The 26,552-nt window shown below is 43.2% G+C and overlaps 1 protein-coding gene across 2 annotated transcripts; it reads left to right on the top strand.

Annotated features, from left to right (window-relative positions):
• Positions 1–219: 219 nt before the first annotated feature.
• On the top strand, positions 220–24,906 carry LOC121556978 (amyloid-like protein 1). Of its 2 annotated transcripts, none has more exons than XM_045212632.1 (16): positions 220–398; positions 6,523–6,652; positions 10,904–11,016; positions 14,404–14,594; positions 14,706–15,046; positions 16,095–16,222; positions 16,749–16,823; positions 16,953–17,111; positions 17,992–18,120; positions 18,769–18,868; positions 19,257–19,424; positions 19,786–19,809; positions 19,924–19,988; positions 20,407–20,472; positions 20,636–20,779; positions 21,617–24,906. In XM_045212632.1, exons 1-16 carry the CDS (start codon positions 228–230, stop codon positions 21,713–21,715), a joined length of 2,103 nt encoding a protein of 700 aa, XP_045068567.1. In that variant the 5' UTR covers positions 220–227; the 3' UTR covers positions 21,716–24,906. The 2 variants fall into 2 exon arrangements, with proteins under 2 accessions (XP_045068567.1, XP_045068566.1); XM_045212631.1 differs by having other exon boundaries at positions 21,614–24,906.
• Positions 24,907–26,552: the final 1,646 nt, after the last annotated feature.

Raw genomic sequence — 26,552 nt, 5'->3', positions numbered from 1 at the left:
TTGACTGCTATTCACCTCTCTCTCTCTCTCTCTCTCTCTCGCGCTCTCTCTCTCTCTCTCTCTCAGGACAATCATAACAAAGTATTTATCTCCCTCCATGTTTCCACCTTCTTCCCTCTCTCCTTCCATCTATTACTCTTTCTATTTCTCAACTTCTCTTTTCTCTTCCTACCACACCTCACCCCCTCTCCTCTCCCTGTCTACCTCCCTCTCTCTAGGCCTTGGCCATGGCGGAGGTGAATGGTCCGGGGCCCCTGGTGGCCGAGCCGCAGATTGCCATGTTCTGTGGGCGTCAGCTGCTGCATATGAACCCTGAGACTGGCCAATGGGAGCCTGACCCTCAGGGCCGCCAAGGCTGCTTCACAGAGCCCAACCAGATCCTGTCCTACTGCCAAGAGGTAGGAGGCAACAACACTGCTATGGTTATGAGATCGACCTCATACTGCACTGTAATGCTCAGCTCATCTCCAATGCAATTCCAATGCTGCTGCAATAGCATACTAGAAAGCAGATACTTTAGATAGGTGGATGGATTTAAAGATCGAGTGGTAGATACAGTGCCTTCAGAAAGTATTCATACCCCTTGACTTATTCCACATTTTGTTGCGTTACAGACTGAATTCAAAATTGATAAAAATATTTTTGTTCTTACCCATCTACACACAATAATGACAACGTGAAAACATGTTTTTGGAAATTTTTGCTAATTTATTGAAAATGAAATAGAAAAATATTCATTTACATAAGTATTCACACCCCTGAGTCAATACTTTGTAGAAGCACCTTTGGCAGCGATTACAGCTGTGAGTCTTTCTTGGTAAGTCTCGGTCTAAGGCACTGCATCTCAGTGCTTGAGGTGTCACTACAGACCCCCTGGTTCGATTCCAGGCTGTATCACAACCAGCCGTGCTTGGGAGTCCCATAGGGTGGCGCACAATTGGCCCAGCGTTGTCCAGGTTTGGCCGGTGTAGGCCGTCATTGTAAATAAGAATTTGTTCTTAACTGACTTACCTAGTTAAATAAATGTAAAATAAAAAATAAAACACCTGGATTGTGCAACATTTGCCCATCATTCTTTTCAAAATTCTTCAAGCTGTTTTAAATTGGTTGTTGATCATCGCTAGACAACCATTTTCAGGTCTTGCCATAGATTTTCAATTAGATTTAAGTCAAAACTGTAACTCAGCCACTCAGGAACATTTACTGTCTTCTTGAAAGCAACTCCAGTGTAGATTTGGCCTTGTTTTAGGTTATTGTCCTGCTGAAAGGTGAATTCATCTCCCAGTGTCTGGTGAAAAGCAGACTGAACTAGGTTTTCCTCTAGGATTTTATCCGGAAAACTCCCCAGTCCTTAACGATTACAAGCATACCCATAACGTGATGCAGCCACAACTATGCTTGAGAATATGGAGAGTGGGACTCAGTAATGTGTTGTGTTGGATTTGCCCCAAACATATAAAGGACAAAAATGTAATTGCTTTGCCACATTTTTTGCAGTTTTACTTTAGTACCTTGTTGCAAACAGGATGCATGTTTTGGAATATTTTTATTCTGTACATGCTTCCTTCTTTTCACTCTGTCAGTAAGGTTAGTATTGTGGCGTACAGTAACTACAATGTTGTTGATCCATCCTCAGTTTTCTCCTACCACAGCCATTAAACTCTGTAACTCTTTTAAAGTCACCATTGGCCTCATGGTGAAATTCCTGAGCGGTTTCCCTCCTCTCCGGCAACTAAGTTAGCAAGGACACCTGTATCTTTGTAGTGACTGGGTGTATTGATACACCATCCAAAGTTAAATTAATAACTTCACCATGCTCAAATATATTTATTTTAAAAATTTTACCCATCTACCAATAGGTGCCCTTCTTTGTGAGCCATTGGAAAACATCACTGGTCTTTGTGGTTGAATCTGTGTTTGAAATTCACTGCTCAACTGAGGGACGTTACAGATAATTGTATGTGTGGGGTACAGAGATGAGGTAGTCATTCAAAAATAATGTTAAACACTATCGCACACGGAGTGAGTCCATGCAACTTATTATATGACTTGATAAGCACATTTTTACTCCTGAACGTATTTATGCTTGCCATAACAAAGGGGTTGAATACTTATTGACTCAAGACATTTCAGCTTTCCATTTTTTCTTGATTTGTAAACATTAAAAAAAAACATCATTCCACTTTGATATTATGGGGTATTGTGTGTAGTAGGCCAGTGACCCCAAAAAAATCTCAATTTAATCAATTTTAAATCCAGGCTGTAATAACAACATTCTGAAAAAGTCAAGGGGGTGAATACTTTCTGAAGGCACTGTAAATGGGTAGACAGACTGATAGATACAGTGGGGGAAAAAAGGATTTAGTCAGCCACCAATTGTGCAAGTTCTCCCACTTAAAAAGATGAGAGAGGCCTGTAATTTACATCATATGTACACGTCAACTATGACAGACAAAATGAGAAAAAAAAATCCAGAAAATCACAAAATCACACATTTTTTATGAATTTATTTGCAAATTATGGTGGAAAATAAGTATTTGGTCAATAACAAAAGTTTCTCAATACTTTGTTATATACCCTTTGTTGGCAATGACACAGGTCAAACGTTTTCTGTAAGTCTTCACAAGGTTTTCACACACTGTTGCTGGTATTTTGGCCCATTCCTCCATGCAGATCTCCTCTAGAGCAGTGATGTTTTGGGGCTGTTCGCTGGGCAACACGGACTTTCAACTCCCTCCAAAGATTTTCTATGGGGTTGAGATCTGGAGACTGGCTAGGCCACTCCAGGACCTTGAAATGCTTCTTACGAAGCCACTCCTTCGTTGCCCGGGCGGTGTGTTTGGGATCATTGTCATGCTGAAAGACCCAGCCACGTTTCATCTTCAATGCCCTTGCTGATGGAAGGAGGTTTTCACTCAAAATCTCACGATACATGGCCCCATTCATTCTTTCCTTTACACGGATCAGTCGTCCTGGTCCCTTTGCAGAAAAACAGCCCCAAAGCATGATGTTTCCACCCCCATGCTTAACAGTAGGTATGGTGTTCTTTGGATGCAACTCAGCATTCTTTGTCCTCCAAACACGACGAGTTGAGTTTTTACCAAAAAGTTATATTTTGGTTTCATCTGACCATATGACATTCTCCCAATCCTCTTCTGGATCATCCAAATGCACTCTAGCAAACTTCAGACGGGCCTGGACATGTACTGGCTTAAGCAGGGGGACACGTCTGGCACTGCAGGATTTGAGTCCCTGGCGGCGTAGTGTGTTACTGATGGTAGGGTTTGTTCCTTTGGTCCCAGCTCTCTGCAGGTCATTCACTAGGTCCCCCCGTGTGGTTCTGGGATTTTTGCTCACCGTTCTTGTGATCATTTTGACCCCACGGGGTGAGATCTTGCGTGGAGCCCCAGATCGAGGGAGATTATCAGTGGTCTTGTATGTCTTCCATTTCCTAATAATTGCTCCCACAGTTGATTTCTTCAAACCAAGCTGCTTACCTATTGCAGATTCAGTCTTCCCAGCCTGGTGCAGGTCTACAATTTTGTTTCTGGTGTCCTTTGACAGCTCTTTGGTCTTGGCCATAGTGGAGTTTGGAGTGTGACTGTTTGAGGTTGTGGACAGGTGTCTTTTATACTGATAACAAGTTCAAACAGGTGCCATTAATACAGGTAACGAGTGGAGGACAGAGGAGCCTCTTAAAGAAGAAGTTACAGGTCTGTGAGAGCCAGAAATCTTGCTTGTTTGTAGGTGACCAAATACTTATTTTCCACCATAATTTGCAAATAAATTCATTAAAAATCCTACAATGTGATTTTCTGGATTTTTTCTCCTCAATTTGTCTGTCATAGTTGACGTGTACCTATGATGAAAATTACAGGCCTCTCATCTTTTTAAGTGGGAGAACTTGCACAATTGGTGGCTGACTAAATACTTTTTTTCCCCACAGTAGATAGATCACACAACATTACGAATAGGAGTAGTAGTAACCAACCCTAATCTCCCACTCTGTCTCACTTGGTTTGTCTTGTCCTATCAAATCTATATATTTCCGTATATATAGTGGAGTGATGGTGGTCAGGAGGAAATATTTCTTGATATTTCCTGAATATTAATACTATCATCCATCGATCTTCCTGCTGTTAGCTGCCACGTTTATCCCCCTAATTCCTGAAAGTCTCCTGCATGCCAAACTTAAGGCATATCAATGGCACAACAGGCCTAGCCACAGCCTTGGTTTGATTAGAGACTCGCTGCTCCCCCTCCCAAAGAAGAGCAAGGAGCCTGTTTTTATAAATGGACATCATGCGCCACCTGTTGGCTAAATGAAGCACAGCATGTAAAGAAAACAGCAGTCACACAGTTCAAATCAAATTTTATTTACCGAATACAACAGGTGCAGACATTACAGTGAAATGCTTACTTACAGCCCTTAACCAACAGTGCATTTATTTTTAACAAAAAAGTAAAAATAAAACAACAAAAAAAGTGTTGAGAAAAAAAAGAGCAGAAGTAAAATAAAATAACAGTAGGGAGCCTATATATACAGGGGGGTACCGGTGCAGAGTCAATGTGCGGGGGCACCGGCTAGTTGAGGTAGTTGAAGTAATATGTACATGTGGGTAGAGTTAAAGTGACTATGCATAAATAATTAACAGAGTAGCAGCAGCGTAAAAGGATGGGGTGGGGGGGCAGTGCAAATAGTCCGGGTAGCCATGATTAGCTGTTCAGGAGTCTTATGGCTTGGGGGTAGAAGCTGTTGAGAAGTCTTTTGGACATAGACTTGGCACTCCGGTACCGCTTGCCGTGCGGTAGCAGAGAGAACAGTCTATGACTAGGGTGGCTGGAGTCTTTGACAATTTTGAGGGCCTTCCTCTGACACCGCCTGGTATAGAGGTCCTGGATGGCAGGAAGCTTGGCCCCAGTGATGTACTGGGCCGTACGCACTACCCTCTGTAGTGCCTTGCGGTCGGAGGCCAAGCAGTTGCCATACCAGGCGGTGATGCAACTAGTCAGGATGCTCTCGATGGTGCAGCTGTAGAATTTTTTGAGGATCTGAGGACCCATGCCAAATCTTTTCAGTCTCCTGAGGGGGAATAGGCTTTGTTGTGCCCTCTTCACGACTGTCTTGGTGTGTTTGGACCATGATAGTTCGTTGGTGATGTGGACTCCAATGAACTTGAAGCTCTCAACCTGTTCCACTACAGCCCCGTCGATGAGAATGGGGGCGTGCTCAGTCCTCTTTTTTTTTCCTGTAGTCCACAATCATCTCCTTTGTCTTGGTCACGTTGAGGGAGAGGTTGTTATCCTGGCACCACACAGCCAGGTCTCTGATCTCCTCCCTATAGGCTGTCTCATCGTTGTCGGTGATCAGGCCTACCACTGTTGTGTCGTCGGCAAACTTAATGATGGTGTTGGAGTCGTGCCTGGCCATGCAGTCATGGGTGAACAGGGAGTACAGGAGGGGACTGAGCACGCATCCCTGAGGGGCCCCCGTGTTGAGGATCAGTGTGGCAGATGTGTTGTTACCTACCATTACCACCTGGGGGCGGCCCGTCAGGAAGTCCAGGATCCAGTTGCAGAGGGAGGTGTTTAGTCCCAGGATCCTTAGCTTAGTGATGAGCTTTGAGGGTCGTATAGTGTTGAATGCTGAGCTGTAGTCAATGAATAGCATTCTCACGTAGGTGTTCCTCTTGTCCAAGTGGGAAAGGGCAGTGTGGAGTGCAATAGAGATTGCATCATCTGTGGATCTGTTGGGGCGGTATGCAAATTGGAGTGGGTCTAGGGTTTCTGGGATAATGCTGTTGATGTGAGCCATGACCAGCCTTTCAAAGCACTTCATGGCTACAGACGTCAGTGCTACGGGTCGGTAGTCATTTAGGCAGGTTATCTTAGAGTCCAGTTGAAATGGCTGTAATGTGATTACCCAGCTCATTATGCGTCTGTGATTGCTTTTCCACAAAAGCATTCCTTTTTCCTCAACGTCTGTGGATCCGGCTCTCAGAGAGCGTGCCAAATACATTTCTCAATCCATTAAACCTCATTATAGGGCAGTGTTTATGCCATTGCCCTACATTATAATTGAAAGTAGTCAGATGTGAAATTGGGATTATTGAAAGAATTGGAAGTGGGATCGTATAGGTCAACTTGTTTTCAGACTGCAATTTTCCCTACAATTTAAGGAGATCAGTGAACGACGTGCATAGTCAGAAAATAGACCCTTAGGGCCAAAGTGTTTCACACCGTTGCATGAGTCTCTCCTTTGTTACCTTTCTCCCTTCCTTCTCCCCTCTCCTCCTCTCTCCTCCTCTCTCCCTCTCCTCCTCTCTCCCTCTGTCTGTACTGTATGTCTCCTCTCCCCTCAACCCTCCTTTTTCCCTCTCAATTTGTCTGACCCTGTTGTATCTTTCCTCTCTCTCGTCCTAACTCCTCCCTGATGTCCTGTCTGTCCATATCGTCCGTCCATCTGTCCCTCTGTCTGTCTGTCTCCTCGCCGTCTGTCTGTCCGTCCATCTGTCCAACCAGATGTATCCAGCCCTGCAGGTCTCCCATGTGGAGGAGTCCTCCAGCCCCGTCACCATCCCAGCCTGGTGTAAGAAGGGCTGGGGCCACTGCCAGACGCGGCCCTTCATCGTCATGCCCTACCGCTGCCAGGGTAAGAACCACACGTGTGCAATGTCTTCACCCTCAGCCTCATCATCATCATCATTATAATATTCAGCATATCCCTACACAAACATCACTCAAAACATTGCACAACTTCCCTAAGATCCCCCACCCCATATCTGAGGATAACTTTATTATGTTAATAAGTAACATCATGTCATCATTATGTTTAATACAAAGCACGTAATTTCAATGATATGGTTAAGTAGCGTTCAAATTCAGCCTCGGGGAAGTAATATAAGAAACGGACATGGTATGTTTAATAGTTCATTTGAATGGATTCCATTGTCAAAGCTTTGTAAGGTGCATCAAAATGGTGGAAAGGTCTTTCAGTCTGTGTTGAATGTTAACCCATTTGTTCCCACATTTTTCCCCAGACGTGCCACTATGCAAATCTTATGCTATTTAGTAACCCTAACATGTAATCCATATTGCTTTAAAAAATAATGATATTTGAAAAGTATGTACAAAAAAAAGTTTTATTCTCAGTCACAATTGTGACCGATGGGAACATACAGTGCTCTGCCTAAAATAAAATGAACAGACATTTGCCCCAATATCTACTGTATATACAGTGGGGGAAAAAAGTATTTAGTCAGCCACCAATTGTACAAGTTCTCCCACTTAAAAAGATGAGAGTGGCCTGTAATTTTCATCATAGGTACAGGTCAACTATGACAGACAAATTGAGAAAAAGAAATCCAGAAAATCACATTGTAGAATTTTTAATGAATTTATTTGCAAATTATGGTGGAAAATAAGTATTTGGTCACCTACAAACAAGCAAGATGTCTGGCTCTCACAGACCTGTAACTTCTTCTTTAAGAGGCTCCTTTGTCCTCCACTCGTTACCTGTATTAATGGCACCTGTTTGAACTTGTTATCAGTATAAAAGACACCTGTCCACAACCTCAAACAGTCACACACCAAACTCCACTATGGCCAAGACCAAAGAGCTGTCAAAGGACACCATAAACAAAATTGTAGACCTGCACCAGGCTGGGAAGACTGAATCTGCAATAGGTAAACAGCTTGGTTTGAAGAAATCAACTGTGGGAGCAATTATTAGGAAATGGAAGACATACAAGACCACTGATAATCTCCCTCGATCTGGGGCTCCACGCAAGATCTCACCCAATGGGGTCAAAATGATCACAAGTACGGTGAGCAGAAATCCCAGAACCACACAGGGGGACCTAGTGAATGACCTGCAGAGAGCTGGGACCAAAGTAACAAAGCCTACCATCAGTAACACACTACGCCGCCAGGGACTCAAATCCTGCAGTGCCAGACGTGTCCCTCTGCTTAAGCCAGTACATGTCCAGGCCCGTCTGAAGTTTGCTAGAGTGCATTTGGATGATCCAGAAGAGGATTGGGAGAATATCATATGGTCAGATGAAACCAAAATATAAATTTTTGGTAAAAACTCAACTCGTCGTGTTTGGAGGACAAAGAATGCTGAGTTGCATCCAAAGAACACCATACCTACTGTGACGCATGGGGGTGGAAACATCATGCTTTGGGGCTGTTTTTCTGCAAAGGGACCAGGACGACTGATCCATGTAAAGGAAAGAATGAATGGGGCCATGTATCGTGAGATTTTGAGTGAAAACCTCCTTCCATCAGCAAGGGCATTGAAGATGAAACGTGGCTGGGTCTTTCAGCATGACAATGATCCCAAACACACCGCCCGGGCAACGAAGGAGTGGCTTCGTAAGAAGCATTTCAAGGTCCTGGAGTGGCCTAGCCAGTCTCCAGATCTCAACCCCATAGAAAATCTTTGGAGGGAGTTGAAAGTCCGTGTTGCCCAGCGACAGCCCCAAAACATCACTGCTCTAGAGGAGATCTGCATGGAGGAATGGGCCAAAATACCAGCAACAGTGTGTGAAAACCTGGTGAAGACTTACAGAAAACGTTTGACCTGTGTCATTGCCAACAAAGGATATATAACAAAGTATTGAGAAACTTTTGTTATTGACCAAATACTTATTTTCCACCATAATTTGCAAATAAATTCATTAAAAATCCTACAATGTGATTTTCTGGAATTTTCTTCCTCATTTTGTCTGTCATAGTTGACGTGTACCTATGATGAAAATTACAGGCCTCTCTCATCTTTTTAAGTGGGAGAACTTGCACAATTGGTGGCTGACTAAATACTTTTTTTCCCCACTGTATCTCCACCCACTTACCCACACACCTAAACCCAATTACCCACACACCCCAGCCCTCTTACCCCCATGCCCTAACCCTAACACCCACATGCCAATACCCTAATATTGATACAGTCAAGTACCAATACACCCATATCCTAGCCCTGAATGCCCTATTTGTTACTCATAGACCCCAGTCCCTTTGCCAATACACCTCATCCTTGATACTTGCCTATCTCAGCCCTGTTACAAACTTTCCTTAGGCCTGTATTCCCCAAGTCACCAACAGTAACCTGTATCCAGATATTCGTTGCACACCCCAACCCTGTTATTTGCATATCTTAGTCCTGTGATCTCTGACCTGTATACGCTAATAATTTAATAGATAAACTCACAGTACAGTGGTATGTTGCCAGAAAGGATTTGAATGGGCAATAGACATCCATCCAGACCCATTACCTGTATGAACCTTGTGTATCCCTACACTCTTAGAAAAAAGGGTTCCGAAAGGGTTCTTTGTTCGGCTGTCCCTATAGGGAAACTATTTTTGGTTCGAGGTAGAATCCTTTTGGGTTCCATGTAGAACCCTCTGGAAAAGGTTCTACATGGAATCCAAAATAGTTCTACCTGGAACCATATTAATACAAACCAGTTTTACACCTGCACTTCTAACCCAATATTGATTAAAAAAAAATTTTAAACAGGTCTACTGCTACGTCAGCCCCAATTGTCATAAAAAAATAGGTGTACTTCTGCATTTTAGCCCCAATATTCATGTAAACCAGATCTACACTTGTACTTCAGCTCCGATTTACATACCTATAAAGTATGCACCTGTGTTTGAACCCAATTAGTCAACTAAGCCAGGTCTAAATGTGCCGAAGCCTGAATACTGTCCCAATAAACCAGGTCTACCCTTGTGACTATTCAGCAAAACTCACATAAACCAGGTCTACCATTGTGCAAGAGACACTAAACAAACCTATTAACATTAAATATATATTTATTACACAAATTTAGTGTATGGGTCTATACATGGCCAATTCCCTCTGAAATAACAAAATATGATGTTTTACAGTCAGTCACTTATTTAAACAAATGTAAAGACTAATGAATAATGGTAAAATCCTATTTAAGATAATCTTGATCAGGTATATCCATAACCCAACTCAACTTCAATCTACTGAAAAAAAAAAAAAAATCTGCTATATACATAATACGTAAGAGCCATTGGTCACGTGACCACTTAAATATTTTCATATACCACGAGCATCATGAATTAAATGTATTGAAAATGAAGGCACATATGTAAACTACACCTTTTAAACATATTTACAAATAAAATATTTGAAAGTTCCAACAATGTATTCATTTTTTAAGCTGTTGAATACTTCTGGTGCCAAATTCGTCTGTAAAAGTACACCTTGGAGATGTATGCTTGTGGTCTTGTGACCATTTTGAGAAGTCATATGAAACTTCTCAGAATCATACTAGACACCTTAACAATGCAAAACATATGACTTATTTGTTCATAAATACAACTTTAACTTCTCTAGAGCCTGTAAAGTACAAAAGTTATTTTTTTCACTATTGTGACCGATGGAATCAAATGGCTTAAATGAAAATCTGAAATGAAGCATATTTCACATTGTTCTGTCCTTGACTGACTGACTGACTGCAGCTATTGAAAGTAGAACTGCAGGCAGCAGCACACCATGGTGTTCTGGATCATTCTCCACTCCCCACCTCGTCCTCAGCTCAGATAGTGCAGAGGCACTGTAATGAGTTGGCATTATCTTATTATACTGAACCTTTTCGGTTCAAGTCTCTCTCTGTGTGCATGTCTCTATCTCTTTGCTCACTCACTCCTTCTCCCTCTCTTGGGTTTATGGATGTTTATGAACGTTTTTGATGTTAAAAAAATGTGCCAACCAAGGCAAAATATTAAATATTCTCCCTCTCATTCCATTTCCCTCCCTCCCGCTCTCTCTCTGTCTCTCTGTCTCTCTGTCTCTCTGTCTCTCTGTGTCTCTGTGTCTCTATGTCTCTCTGTCTCTATGTCTCTCTATCTCTGTCTCTGTCTGAAGTGGGTGAGTATGTGAGTGAGGCCCTGTTGGTTCCAGACCGATGCCGTTTCCTGCACCAGGAGCAGATGGATGCCTGTGAGAGCTACGTCTACTGGCACAACATAGCCAAGGAGGTGCGGGCTGGGATACATTATATTAACTGAGATTATATTAGAGTTAATGAAATTATGCCTAAATGATATTACATTTTCATTTTAATTGGGTTTTAACACCGCTATGACTCTTTATAGAGAGTTAGCATAGACTGCTATGAGACATTAAACTTGGACTTGGACTAATTGAGTCAATAACTAAACTGCAGTGTAGACTGCAGTAAAAGACTGGGGCTGGAAGCTAACTGTACCCAGCTGGGTGTAGTGTAACAGATTGTATCATACTGCATCAGCAGAGAGAGCTGCTAGGGGAGTTTATTATATGCCAGGGAGGTGAGGTAGTTTATTAGAGACCAGGGAGGTGAGGTAGTTTATTAGAGACCAGGGAGGTGAGGTAGTTTATTATATGCCAGGGAGGTGAGGTAGTTTATTATATGCCAGGGAGGTGAGGTAGTTTATTATATGCCAGAGAGGTGAGGTAGTTTATTATATGCCAGGGAGGTGAGGTAGTTTATTATATGCCAGGGAGGTGAGGTAGTTTATTATATGCCAGGGAGGTGAGGTAGTTTATTATATGCGTAGTTTATTAGGGGCCAGGGAGGTGAGGTAGTTTATTAGAGACCAGGGAGGTGAGGTAGTTTATTATATGCCAGGGAGGTGAGGTAGTTTATTAGAGACCAGGGAGGTGAGGTAGTTTATTATATGCTAGGTTGGTGAGGGAGTTTATTAGAGACCAGGGAGGTGAGGTAGTTTATTAGAGACCAGGGAGTTGAGGTAGTGTATTATATGTCAGGGAGGTGAGGTAGTTTATTAGAGACCAGGGAGGTGAGGTAGTTTTTATATGCCAGGGAGGTGAGGTAGTGTATTATATGCCAGGGAGGTGAGGTAGTTTATTATATGCCAGGGAGGTGAGGTAGTTTATTATATGCCAGGGAGGTGAGGTAGTTTATTATATGCCAGGGATGTGAGGTAGTTTATTAGAGACCAGGGAGGTGAGGTAGTTTTTATATGCCAGAGAGGTGAGGAAGTTTATTAGAGGCCAGGGAGGTGAGGTAGTTTATTATATGCCAGGGAGGTGAGGTAGTTTATTAGAGGCCAGGGAGGTGAGGTAGTTTATTATATGCCAGGGAGGTGAGGTAGTTTGTATATGCCAGGGAGGTGAGGAAGTTTATTATATGCCAGGGAGGTGAGGTAGTTTATTATATGCCAGGGAGGTGAGGTAGTTTATTATATGCCAGGGAGGTGAGGTAGTTTTTATATGCCAGGGAGGTGAGGAAGTTTATTATATGCCAGGGAGGTGAGGTAGTTTATTATATGCCAGGGAGGTGAGGTAGTTTATTAGAGTCCAGGGAGGTGAGGTTGTTTATTAGAGGCCAGGGAGGTGAGGTAGTTTATTAGAGGCCAGGGAGGTGAGGTAGTTTATTAGAGGCCAGGGAGGTGAGGTAGTTTATTAGAGGCCAGGGAGGTGAGGTAGTTTATTATATGCCAGGGAGGTGAGGTAGTTTATTATATGCCAGGGAGGTGAGGTAGTTTATTATATGCCAGGGAGGTGATGTAGTTTATTATATGCCAGGGAGGTGAGGTAGTTTATTATATGCCAGGGAGGTGAGGTAGTTTATTAGAGACCAGGGAGGTGAGGTAGTTTTTATATGCCAGGGAGGTGAGGAAGTTTATTATATGCCAGGGAGGTGAGGTAGTTTATTATATGCCAGGGAGGTGAGGTAGTTTATTATATGCCAGGGAGGTGAGGTAGTTTTTATATGCCAGGGAGGTGAGGAAGTTTATTATATGCCAGGGAGGTGAGGTAGTTTATTATATGCCAGGGAGGTGAGGTAGTTTATTATATGCCAGGGAGGTGAGGTAGTTTTTATATGCCAGGGAGGTGAGGAAGTTTATTATATGCCAGGGAGGTGAGGTAGTTTATTATATGCCAGGGAGGTGAGGTAGTTTATTATATGCCAGGGAGGTGAGGTTGTTTATTAGAGGCCAGGGAGGTGAGGTAGTTTATTAGAGGCCAGGGAGGTGAGGAAGTTTATTAGAGGCCAGGGAGGTGAGGTAGTTTATTATATGCCAGGGAGGTGAGGTAGTTTATTATATGCCAGGGAGGTGAGGTAGTTTATTATATGCCAGGGAGGTGAGGTAGTTTATTAGAGGGCAGGGAGGTGAGGTAGTTTATTATATGCCAGGGAGGTGATGTAGTTTATTAGAGGCCAGGGAGGTGAGGTAGTTTATTATATGCTAGGTTGGTGAGGTTGTTTATTAGAGACCAGGGAGGTGAGATAGTTTATTAGAGGCCAGGGAGGTGAGGTAGTTTATTATATGCCAGGGAGGTGAGGTAGTTTATTAGAGACCAGGGAGGTGAGGTAGTTTATTATATGCTAGGTTGGTGAGGTTGTTTATTAGAGACCAGGGAGGTGAGGTTGTTTATTAGAGGCCAGGGAGGTGAGGTAGTTTATTAGAGGCCAGGGAGGTGAGGTAGTTTATTATATGCCAGAGAGGTGAGGTAGTTTATTAGAGGCCAGGGAGGTGAGATAGTTTATTAGAGACCAGGGAGGTGAGGTAGTTTATTCGAGACCAGGGAGGTGAGGTAGTTTATTAGAGACCAGGGAGGTGAGGTAGTTTATTATATGCCAGGGAGGTGAGGTAGTTTATTAGAGCCAAGGGAGGCGAGGTAGTTTATTAGAGACCAGGGAGGTGAGGTAGTTTATTAGAGCCAAGGGAGATGAGGTAGTGTATTAGAGGCCAGGTAGGTGAGGTAGTTTATTATATGCCAGGGAGGTGAGGTAGTTTATTAGAGACCAGGGAGGTGAGGTAGTTTATTATATGCCAGAGAGGTGAGGTAGTTTATTAGAGACCAGGGAGGTGAGGTAGTTTATTAGAGGCCAGGGAGGTGAGGTAGTTTATTATATGCCAGGGAGGTGAGGTAGTTTATTATATGCCAGGGAGGTGAGGTAGTTTATTAGAGCCAAGGGAGGTGAGATAGTTTATTATATGCCAGGGAGGTGAGGTAGTTTATTAGAGACCAGGGAGGTGAGGTAGTTTATTAGAGGCCAGGGAGGTGGTCGTTTATTAGAGGCCAGGAAGGTGGTAGTTTATTAGAGACCAGGAAGGTGGTAGTTTATTAGAGGCCAGGAAGGTGGTTGTTTATTAGAGACCAGGGAGGTGGTCGTTTATTAGAGGCCAGGGAGGTGAGTTAGGTTGTAGTTTTTATATCTCACCTTCATCATGCTGAGGAAGAGGTTACCCCCTGTTGTGTTTCCTTCACCTCCTGCTAGTTAGTTCCCTTTGATCACGCTCACATTTCCTCTCTTTTTCTATACACCTCTGATCTCTCTCTCGTTCACCTTGTTCTTTTCCAATCTTGATCCATGTTTAACAGATTTCTCATCCTCTCTCTTTCTGTTTCAGGCCTGCACAGCAGACAGTCTGGAGCTGCATAGTTATGGGATGCTGTTGCCGTGCGGCGACCGTTTCCGTGGGGTGGAGTATGTGTGCTGCCCGGGGAGGGGCGGGTCCAGTGGCAGGGGGGAGACAGAGGGAGGGGACGCTCTCCCAGCAGGACACCAGGCCCTCACCCCTCAGGCCAAAGTCAATACAGGGTGAGTCCCATTACCCCTGCTGTCTGTGGTCTGCTAAATGACTAAAATGTAAATGTAAATGTGATGATGGTGATGATGATCATAATGTTTGACCTTGTTCCCCATTCCTAGAGTCAAAGTGACAACACCCACCCCGAGCCCCTCTCCTGACACCGATGTGGACGAGACAGACATGGAGGAGGAAGATGATGAGATGGTGGAAGAGGATGAGCAGGTGGAGGAAGAAGAAGAAGAGGAGGAGGAGGCAGTAGAGGATGAAGAGGAGGAGGAGGAGGAGGAGGTGCAGCAGGAGGTTGCAGCAGCAGTGAAAGACCCAGAGGAGTATGAGTACTCCATTGACTCTGGCCCCTATCAGGCTTCTGACTACACAGACTCCTTCTACTATGAGAAAGGCCAGGGTCAGGCTGGTCGCAACCCCTCCACATCCCCACCCCAGATCAGGGGAGACAGCCGTGAGTAACCCTCTACCTTCTATCTCACAGTTACATCTTTGGCCTCTCCAGAAACAATCCTTGGCCCCTACTTACCACCTCTCCACTAGATCTGAGAGGATTTCATGGGTATAAACTTTATAGGAATATCACTTTGCCCTAGATGGAATTTTATCCATATTGTCTGTATTCTTACCTACAAAAGTGGAGAAGTGGGGTATTGAGTAGTGGCTAGGTTTTGTGTCTGGTCTGGACCTTTCTCTCTAAAGGCCAGTCTCAGTAAGGGAATGGACTGTAGTTGCTTCCCTTAGAGTGGTTAATAGGGCAGTAAAAATACTGGGTAAATGCTGACATCACTCTCCAATCTCCCACTTACTCTTACTTACTGGGGAATGAACTGTAGTGCCCAGTTAGCATCTCCAATACTTTCTCTCTCTCACTCTATCTCTTTGTAATAGACTAAGCATGATTACGCACACACACACACACACACTCACCATGCCTATCTGTCTGGCTGGATGTAGGAGTTAGATAGGAGTGGCTGGCTGATGTATTTACAGCACTACTCGTCTCCAACTCAATAATGCTGCCCACTCACCCTACTATCTGGATCAATCTCTCTCTCTCTCTCTCTGGGTAATGGCAATGATTGGGATATCTTTCTGTCTTCCTCATCCTCCCCTCTGTCTTTCATTCTGCTGCACTGACTATACCTCCATCTCTCCTCTCTCTCTTCTCTCCTTCTCTGTTTTCCATCCTTTATTCTGCCTCCCTCCCTCCATCTATCTCTATCCTCTCTCTCGTCTCTCCTTCTCTGTTTTCCATTCTTTATTCTGCCTCCCTCCATCTATCTCTATCCTCTCTCGTCTCTCCTTCTCTGTTTTCCATTCTTTATTCTGCCTCCCTCCATCTATCTCTATCATCTCTCTCCCTCCATCTATCTCTATCCTCCCTCTCTCTCCCTCCGTCTATCTCTATCCTCTCTCTCCCTCCATCTATCTCTATCCTCTCTCTCCCTCCTCTCGTTCCCCTCTTCTCTTTATCCCCTTCTCCTCCTTCTCCTCTGCAGTGCCCACCCCTCGCCCCACAGATGGTGTGGATGTTTACTTTGAGATGCCAGGGGACGACAGCGAACACGCCAACTTCCTGCGTGCCAAGATGGACCTGGAGGAGCGGCGAATGAAACGCATCAATGAGGTAAGGGGGGCAGAAAGGCGGGTTTGGACAGGCAATGAACCAATAAGATGAGGCCAGGTCTGCTGTGCTGTTTCCATATCTGTGATCTCCTACAGAACACACTGTTGACAGACGGGGGCAAATTGCTCTGGGACTTGAAGTGAGGTCTTAATGCAATATTAATATATTGGGAGAATCTCAATTGCATACTCCTCGTGTCCTCTCTCCTCAACTCCTTCTCAAAACCCATTGGTGGAGAAGGTCAGAGGGGAGGGACCGCTGGCTTTCTCATCCAATGGGTTTTGAGAAGGAGGCGAGGAGAGTGGACGTGAGGAGTATGCAATTGAGATTGTCCCACTGTTTACTTCAAGTGAACCAAGCCAAGTGAATACCCAAGATCAGGCAGACTTTTTTAGTAGCTGCAGATTGAGACGGATATGGAGCATTTTAAACATCAGAATGGTCCTCAGTGGATTCCTGTCTATGAGGAAATCAGTACTTGGCTCTGAGTGTGTGTGAATGACGTTAACTCATCTTGCCTTTTCAGATCATGAAGGAATGGGCTGAGGCTGACAACCAGTCCAAGAACCTGCCCAAGTCTGACCGCCAGGCCCTTAATGAGGTAAGGAGGTGGAATAGGAAGAGGAGGGGATGGAAGAAAGGAGAACGGGATTAAAGAAGGAAGAAAAGATGAGACAGATACTCATATGCCTATTAACGCAACGATTATCCCCTTCTCCTCTCCCCCCAGCATTTCCAGTCTGTGTTGCAGACTCTGGAGGAGCAGGTGGCAGGGGAGAGACAGAGGCTGGTGGAGACCCACCTGGCCCGCGTGGTGGCCACCCTCAACAACAACCGCAGACTGGCCTTGGAGAGCTACCTGACCGCCGTGCAGGCCGAGCCCCCACAGGTCAGTAGACAGCAGCGGCAGCAGGGATATCTACATTTTGTTAAGCAGAGCGCATGACTGTACAGAACTGCAACGCTGCTGGGTTTTTCACATTCAACAATTTCCTGTGTGTATCAAGAATGGTCCACCACCCAAAGGACATCCAGACAACTGTGGGAAGCATTGGAGTCAACATGGGGCAGCATCCCTGTGGAGCGCTTTCAACACCTTGTAGAGCCCATGCCCCAACTAATTGAGGCTGTTCTGAGGGCAAAAGAGAGGGTGCAACTTAATATTAGGAAGGTGTGCATCACAGTGCTTAAGGCATCACTACAGCCCCGGGTTCAATCCCAGGCTGTGTCACAGCCGGCCGTGACCGGGAGACCCATGAGGCGGCGCACAATTGGCCCAGCGTCGTCCGGGTTAGGGGAGGGTTTGGCCGGCCGGCCGGGATTTCCTTGTCCCATCGTGCTCTAGCGACTCCTTGTGGCGGGCTGGGCGCCTGCAAGCTGACTTCGGTCGTCAGTTGGACGGTGTTTCCTCCGACACATTGGTGCGGCTGGCTTCCGGGTTAAGCGAGCAGTGTGTCAAGAATCAGTGCGGCTTGGCAGGGTCGTGTTTCGGAGGACGCATGGTTCTCGACCTTCGCCTCTCCCGAGTCCGTAGGGGAGTTGCAGCGATGAGACAAGACTGTAACTACCAATTGGCTATCATGAAATTGGGGAGAAAAAATAGGTAAAAGTAAAAAAAAAATATTAGGAAGGTGTTCCTTATGTTTGGTATACTCAGTGTATATTTGTTAGTCAAAGAGTGTGAGTGTACTGTAGTGTATTGTTCATTTCTACCACACTTTCTCCACCCCCTCCATTCTCTGACTATAATTTCCCTCTCCTCTCAACAGCCCGAGCGGGTGCTGCAGGCTCTGAAGCGATACATGGCAGCAGAGCAGAAGGACCGCAGACACACTCTGAGACACTACCAGCACATTGAGGCCGTCGACCCCCAGAAGGCTGAGCAGATGAAGTTCCAGGTGTGAAATGAAAACATACTGGAATATACTAGGATGAAAATATACTGGAATATACTAGGATGAAAAGATACCGGAATATATTAGAATGAAAAGATACTGTGCATCTTCCTTAAGCAGTGATGCTGCCTCATGCTCATAAAATAACTCTTAAAGGGGCAATCAGCATTTGAAACAACAAAAAAGTGTGTCCCTGCCCCTGTTTCGGTAAAAAGCTGAGGGATCGGGCTGGAGAAATGTAACCACTCTCAAATTCATAGACAGAGCTATGGATGCTATGATTGACCATTCATGATATCAAAATTATAGTTTTAATCATGTTTTTGAGGCTATTGGGGTAAAACAAGCTTATATGTTGGGTTCTAATGGGGTACCACAGTTGAACTAATCTCATGAGGCTTAAGTTATATTCTTCAAGAATCAATGCATACATATCATTTATTTAGAAGTCCAGAAATGCATGTAGCAACTGCAGATTGTCCCTTTAACAAAATGATCAATAACTGATGTCATAATCATCCTTCACAGCAAAACTAATTTTCATTTCTCTTCTAAATGCCAATATATAAAACCAACACATGACTCTTTCAGACTCAGTAGGGACTTTGTCTTGTAATGAACCTAACCAGCATTGATCGCTTGGTGTTGCAGGTCTACACCCACCTCCATGTGATTGAGGAGAGGATGAACCAGAGCTTGGCTTTACTCTACAAGGTCCCTGCCTTGGCTGAGGAGCTGCACGATGATATCCGTATGCTACACTCCTCTCTACCCTCCTGTTAGCCATGTAGACAAGGATGTGGGGTTACTGCCCCTGTCCTAATATTAATGTTTTAGTTCATTCATAAGACATTTCGAAAGAGATAAGCTAGCATTTATCATGATGTCTTTTGTAAGACATTCAAAGTTCCAAATACAAATGTATCTAATTGCTAGGCTATTATTATCTTGACATTTGTCTAGGGAACTCTCATTCAGAAAATAAAGGATTGGTGTATATAAGGTGTAAATAACGCAGTGTAACCGTAAAGACATTATACTGTACTGTATATGAAGCTGGGTAGCACTTTAGTTTATTGTATTTCTCTAAACACCTTTTCCTGTTTTTAAAACCTGCTTGTTTCTCTCCCTCCCGGTAGAGGAGCTGGTGAAGGCGGAGCGAGGAGACATCAGTGAGCTCATGACAACTTCCTTCTCTGAGACACGCACCACCGAGGAGCTGCTTCCTGCCGAGAGTGAGGAGGAGAAGGATGACGAAGAGGAGGAGGAGAGAGCCTTCCAGAACAGGCCCTACCCACCCCGCATCGGTACGGACACACACACACACTCATGAATGAGCGCATACACACAAAATGTCTCCTCTTCAAATTATAATAATATAATAATAATAATATAATAATAATAATAATAATAATAATAATATAAAATGCCATTTAGCAGACGCTTTTATCCAAAGCGACTTACAGTCATGCGTGCATACATTTTTTGTGTATGGGTGGTCCCGGGGATCGAACCCACTACCTTGGCGTTACAAGCGCCGTGCTCTACCAGCTGAGCTACAGAGGACCACATTGTTGAGGACCAAATTGTTCAGGAATTAATTCATTTCTTTGAATACAAGCAGTAAGTTAACATTTTATTTTTGTATCTTGTTTCTGTCCTGTCTAGACCCACAGCCCAACGCTAAGAAAGGTGAGTTAAAGGGAAGGGACATGAAGTCTGATATTTGTCTGCCAAAATGTCATTTTCAAAGAAATAAGTAGTTGATCATGGCTGAATCTGTGTGTTTTCTGCCTCTGCACTCAGCCTCTACAGACGAGTATGACTATGCCACATCTGAGAGAAGCCCCACATATGAATATGAGGAGAAAGTGAGAAAAATCGATTGTTTTTTTTTATTACAAACGTACACATCACTTTACAGACATGGCTTCCTACTTGCACTTGTGTTTACAACACAGCCAAGAGTTACGCTGACACATTATGTAAATCACCTCATCTCTCCTTCTCTCCCTCCATCCCTTCCCACTTTGTATCTCACCCCCTCATGTGTATATGGAAAAATAGCTTGTGTCGCAATGCAGCCTCCACGTGATGAACTACTGCTACATTTTTACTCCATTACTATAACATCCTCTCACAGCAGGAAGGCAACTCCCATAGAGATATATTTAATGGGTTCTATTTAATTCTGGGTGCTTTCTCTGTAATGACCTATTAAATACCCCCCTCTCTCTCTTCTCCTCTCTTCTCTTTCTCTTCTCTTCCTCTTCCCCTCTCACTCTCTAGATTAACACCTCTGTGGAGCTCAAGCAGGTGGTCTACAAGTCTCCTGAGATCCAGACAGATGAACTGGTGAGTCTGCTACATAGATAACACTGTGTCTGGATGGGCTGGGCTGGGCGGACCCTTCCTCTCCTGTGGTATTGTAAGTCATTCCCATGATGATATCAACCTCTACTTTCTCCATCCTCCCCTCTTTGTGCCCTCTCTTCCCCTTTTCTGTTTCTGTCCTTAGCAACCTGACGCCCTGGAGACGTTCAACCGCGGGGCCATGGTGGGGTTGCTGGTGGTCGCCGTGGCCATCGCCATGGTGATGGTGATCAGTCTGTTGCTGGTGCGCAGGAAGCCGTACGGCACCATCAGCCACGGCATCGTGGAGGTAGGAGGCAGGGAATCAGACAGAACAAACACCTGCTCACGTTCAGATGCTGCCAGTAGAGCTCTTTATTGCACATTAGTGTGTGGGTTTAAATATTGTTTTGATTTATCTGATCATCAGACATCAAGGCTTCCTCCGATCTCAATGTCATAAACCTTCTTCCTTGATCATCCATCATGATCATCATCCCTTCCAGTTCCATTACTCTCACAATTTATTAATTTGTTGATGTTTGTTTATACTTGTGTACGCACAGCTTTTAGCTGCCATGTATGCAAAATAAAACTAAACTAAACACAATCAATAAATAAATAAAATGTATGTTATAAACCCCTTTTTACATCAGCAGGTGTCACAAAGTGCATTACAGATACCCAGCCTAAAACCCCAGAGAGCAAGCAATGCAGATGTAGAAGCACAGAGGCTAGGAAAAACTCCCTAAAAAGCAGGAACCTAGGAAGAAACCTAGAGAGGAATCAGGCTCTGGGGGTGGCCAGCTCTCTTCTGGCTGTCCCAGGTGGAGATACATGTGGCCATTCAGGCCAGATTGTTGTTCAAGAAGTTCAAACGTTCATAGATGACCAGCAGGGTCAAATCATAACCATGGTGGCTATAGAGGGCGCAACAGAGCAACACCTCAGGAGTAAATGTCAGTTGGCTTTTCATAGGCAGGTATTCAAAGTGTCTCTCCCTGCAGCAGCACGTAGGAGAGACCCTTTATGCTTATAGCACAGTAGTGTCCCCTCCTTCCTGCTTATAGTACTTCCTTATACAGTAGCACTTCCTTGTACTGTATCTGTATCAGTATTACCTTTGACCCTCCGTGTCTCACAGCAGGTTGACCCCATGCTGACACCAGAGGAGCGCCAACTCAACAAGATGCAGAACCACGGCTACGAAAATCCCACCTACAAATTCTTTGAACAAATGAACTGAGGCGGTGGGTGTGGCCTCCCGGTCATGCCCAATCACACGAGGCGCTCCCTTTCTTTGTTCCCCTCCTAGGGGCGGTCCCAGTCACACCCCCTATGATGTATTAAGATGTATCATTACGACCAACACTTTAATGTAACTTGACAAGCAAATAATGGGGAATATGCCCACAAACCTCTGACCAACCATGCCCCCACATCAGTTTTTGGAATGTAAACCAGTAACGGAGACATATTACCAACTGACCAATCTTCTTACTCTTCTGGTCTAGAATAAAGGGGTGGACATTAATGCCATAGTGTAACAATCATCTCCTTTAGAGAGATTCACTCCTGTCTACTTGGATAGGAATGGCTTGAGTTGACCCCCTTATTCTTAATAAATTGATTGATATTTGTCAGAAACTGACTCAATGTTGAACAGTGCATTTTGCTTTGTTGTTTTTGTCATCTGTTTATTCTTTGTTGGATTGTGTTACAGCTCTGATTCATTATATTCCAGTTCAGATAAATAGTGTAAAATGTGAATGTACAATATAGTATAACTGATCTAAAACTCCACACGAACTGGTTCTCTATCTAAAGCTACAATGACTCTGACATGATGACCACCAAGCCAACCCCACCTCCATGAGTCAATGTAGGACAGCTTCTTTCAAAGCCAGGCACAGTTCTAATGGTTAAGCAGAGATGAGGAGGTTGGGTTGGGAATGTGAGGTATTGAAGCTTGATTGACTTAGTTATTACTTACACCAACATATATATTATCAATCCATAGTAAAATGGGTTGGTGGACTTTTGATATTCAGCCCAACCTCATCTCCTTCAGTCTGTGGCATCTGACACAATCGGCACCCAGAGCCTATTCCATGTCATGTGAACTATTTAATTGAACTAATGTACCATTTAAGTTAAGTGAATGACTGCTACCTAAAAAAAAAATTAAAGTAATCAGAAGTCCATTATTTTTATGAAAGCATGCAGATTTGGTGTATGACGCTACCGTCTTTGTGTTGTTCCTGTTCTTTGCTTTTGATAAGATGGAAATGTGACAGATTAAAATGGACAGTGTAAATATCTTTAGAAAAAACATGACATAAAAATAGACATTTCTAGAATGAATTTGCATCAGTGTAATGGAATAAAAACAAAAAAAGAAGAATACCTTGTGCTGTTCAGAGAGAGAGAGAACATTTTCCTAACATGGCTGATTGAAAACGGACTGTTGTAAAAACCAGCACAAGACTACACAGTTAACTTCTGACTGAATGTATTTTAGGTAGATGTTGAGACTCCATCCTCTTCGATAATGTATCACTCCCCTAGTAGAACCCCAAGGACTAACCTGTAATCAATAGACAAGCTACATGTCCAACACCTTCCTCATTATCTCACCGTAGTTTAACACTGGATGTCTATTTTCACTATTTGCAGGTCTGAATGAGAACAGTGGGATGTCATTCATTATTGTGGTGCAATGGACTTTAGAATTAGGGAACATTAGTGATGTTGGCAAAAATTGTGATATTGGGTAACAGTTGTGCCTAAGGGAGGTATGCCGAGGCCTTGTCTATTACTCAGATTGGGTGTGACCACAATATTTGCTCTAGCACACCTTAGTGGGAGTTATTTTCAGTTTATTGCTTCAAATTCAAGTAAATCTTTAGGGACATAGCAGGTTTTTAAGCAGGATGAACATACAATACAGAACATATAGATTCTGTATAAACACCAGTTGAATGTTAGTCCACTGTTGATGCTACTTTTTCAGTTCCATTTCTCATCCTAGGGAGATGGGTTGCATCGGTCACAGTTGTTATGATCAATATCATTCACTGTTTATAGATAAGGAGGGATTGTCCCCTTTTTCAATGACTGATTGTTGACGTCTTGGATGGGTTTTATGTTGAATTTATTTTCCACTACATGACTTTGGTACCAGAGAGAGATCTCTGTGCTGGATGGTCACATACACAGTAGGAGGTTTCTTTGTAATCTACAGTGTCAACGACAACTACTGTTGGCCTACTACAGATGATCCTAACCAAAACCAATCATCTTTCACTACTCTCAGAATTATGAAAATAGCACTTTTTAAAACACCACCAGTCCTGAAACATCCTTAGAGGTTCATAGTGTATTTATAACTAGGTTGTTCTGCTGTTGTGTACTTCATGAAAGCACTGGCGACATGAGGGAGTAAATTATTGATCACATCGGAGGAGAGATGTGGCTGACTCACCCTCATCACCTCAAACCGTTCTGTTTCTTTATTCAAACACTGCTTTGAATATGGGGAAGACGAGGTCAAATACTTGATCTCAGAGATTTGAATTTTCCATGTATTGCTTTTGGATTGTAGGAATCACAGGTTGTGGTTGCTGCATCAAGATAAGTAGAGTGCTGAGATAGTCCTTGTATAATTTGTACAGCTCCATTTAGTGAACTAAAACGTGGTATGTTCACAGTTTGTCAGTTGAACCTTGTATCGATACTACTGAAACTATAGAAGAGAATAAGCTTGCCTATGTTTCCCCAAAGACTCAAGGTTTTCATACCAGCATTTAGCAGATATAGAATGGTGTATACTGTAGTGACTGAACACATATTTGTATGTCCTCTCTTGATTAAGATACTTCTATGTTGGCCTTCCTCCCCTCCCCATCCAATGAAAATGTAAACAATTATATGGAGTTTAATTGCTGCATTATTGCCTTTTACAATGCTGTGTTTTGGATGTAATATATTTTTTTTTTTGTAAGTAATAATCAATTGGATAGAGGGTCATGTTTTCTCGCTGTATGAAAAATGTAGTAGCTTGTATAAGAATACGTATTGGCGCCCTAAAGAGGTGAAGTGATGTCTAACCTGCAGTTCAGATACAGTAGACCTACGCTGTCTGTAGGTCTATAACTAAATTGTCCATGGAGTGGCGCCAAACACAACTGTGAACAAATGATTGCTCTGTCAGACACAGATACTGACTATATATAATTTGAACTTTCACCATTTTGACTATACTCTGATTGGATACTGATGACATCACAGAGAGCTGAGCTTCAAATCCATTCAGAACATGACCAAAGACATGCTCTGCTCTAGAAGAGATCAGACAACTGACTAATTTGACCAATTGTCATTGAGATCTGATTAAGCTAATTAAAACTGTAATAAAATTACACATGACCCACGAAACACTGTTTCTTGTATCACTGTTCTTCAGCTCTGAGCACAGGATGGGATAGTTGTCTTGATTTTATAATATCAGCCAGCATGGGGTCACCAACAGAGACATGTATTCTGTCACAGCTATAACCAGAGAGCTATTCTCTGATTATAATAACACATTAATAAACACAACACCCACAGGAAAGTGGAGTGTTCTGAAGTTTGGCTTATATTGTGTGGCTGGGTGTATCTGTTTTATGATCTAGATTGGTGAAGGTATCTATACTGTGTTCAACACTGTAAACAGTTTGCTGCCATATTTGGGGTTTGAGGTCTTGAGATTGAAACCCACCTTCATATTTGTACAAAACATAACCAACGTAGCTAGTTAAGGGAATAAACCCTCAAGTGTTCTGCAAATGTGTTTATGCATTTTAATGGATGTCAGAGCGTTGAGTTCAACACAACCACACATCAACCAAACACCTATTTAGATTCAATAGAACATGAAGCACAATGACATCACATCCTGTTCTTTCACCTCAAAATGTCCATTCCAGTTGTAAACATCACAGACTGTAACTCAGTATATGCAATGGCAGGAAGTCAACATGGTTATATGGTTTGTTCTAGGCCAAATGACAACCCTCAGCAGCAATACTGTCTTAAACTCCATAGACAATGGTTTTGCTTGTCTACTAAGTCAAATTCACTTGTTCCAATTGAAACTCATCTGAGTGGAATTATAAAAATAAAATAAAGTGTCAGCATGTTATTTGGTTGTAACGTTATTAGGCTTTAATTATGACATTTTTTGTTTGTATTTTCAACTACATTTGATAAATCATTATTTATCTAGGCCAGTGGTCACAAACCAGTTGGTCGCGATCTACTGGTCGATCTCAGAGGAATTCCTATTAGATCATCAAACATTTCTGTAAAACAACAAAAACAAACGATAAAGCCTTGCATATATCTTTTTTTAAATCGTTTTGCGATGTTCCCGCCAGATGCACTTGATTCAGCAGTCCTAGCGCCGAGAAGGCAAAGTGTTCCTTTTTTTTACCATTTCATGGGTCTGAGGGTAGAACTCCGCCTTCCCGGCAGGCCCAGAGAGAAAATCAAGTGTACCTACTGGCCTACCGCTGGCTAATCAGATAGTTCAGATCGCCTTGTTTGACCTCGAGCCAAAGACTGTAAAAATAAGCCTTGAACGCACAGCAAAGTTGATGCTGTGAGATTTCAAAACTGTAAAAACCATGACTAGAGAGAAAGTCAACAAATACAGCAAAGCGCTGCTGTTTTTATGAGTAAGTTCATGTTTAAGTTGTTAGTCAGCACTGTCAAGACTTTGTTTAACACTTTTATAAGCCATAAAATGCGTGTGCAATTACAATGAATGGGTATAGCAAAGTGTTCCAATAGGCTTGCGTTGTTATTATTAGCGGCTTGTGCCTTTTTTAATATTGTTAAGTTGCGTCAATTCAAATCTGGTATTGGGAACGAAAGAGGTCAATACACGTCTTCTAAAATAGACTAGTATTTTAATTAATGCAAAACCTTCAATGGTAAATATGATGTTCGTATATACGGGTCCACTGAAATACCACGCAGGGCACTCAGAGAACTGATCCATTGTTATAAGTTCTTCCCTAAATACTCTGACAGAGATA

This window comes from Coregonus clupeaformis, unplaced genomic scaffold (genome assembly GCF_020615455.1).
Source record: "Coregonus clupeaformis isolate EN_2021a unplaced genomic scaffold, ASM2061545v1 scaf0033, whole genome shotgun sequence".
Classification (NCBI taxonomy): Eukaryota; Metazoa; Chordata; class Actinopteri; order Salmoniformes; family Salmonidae; genus Coregonus; species Coregonus clupeaformis.
The sequence above is the reverse complement of the archived record's forward strand: the minus strand, read 5'-3'. Positions and strand labels throughout refer to the sequence as shown.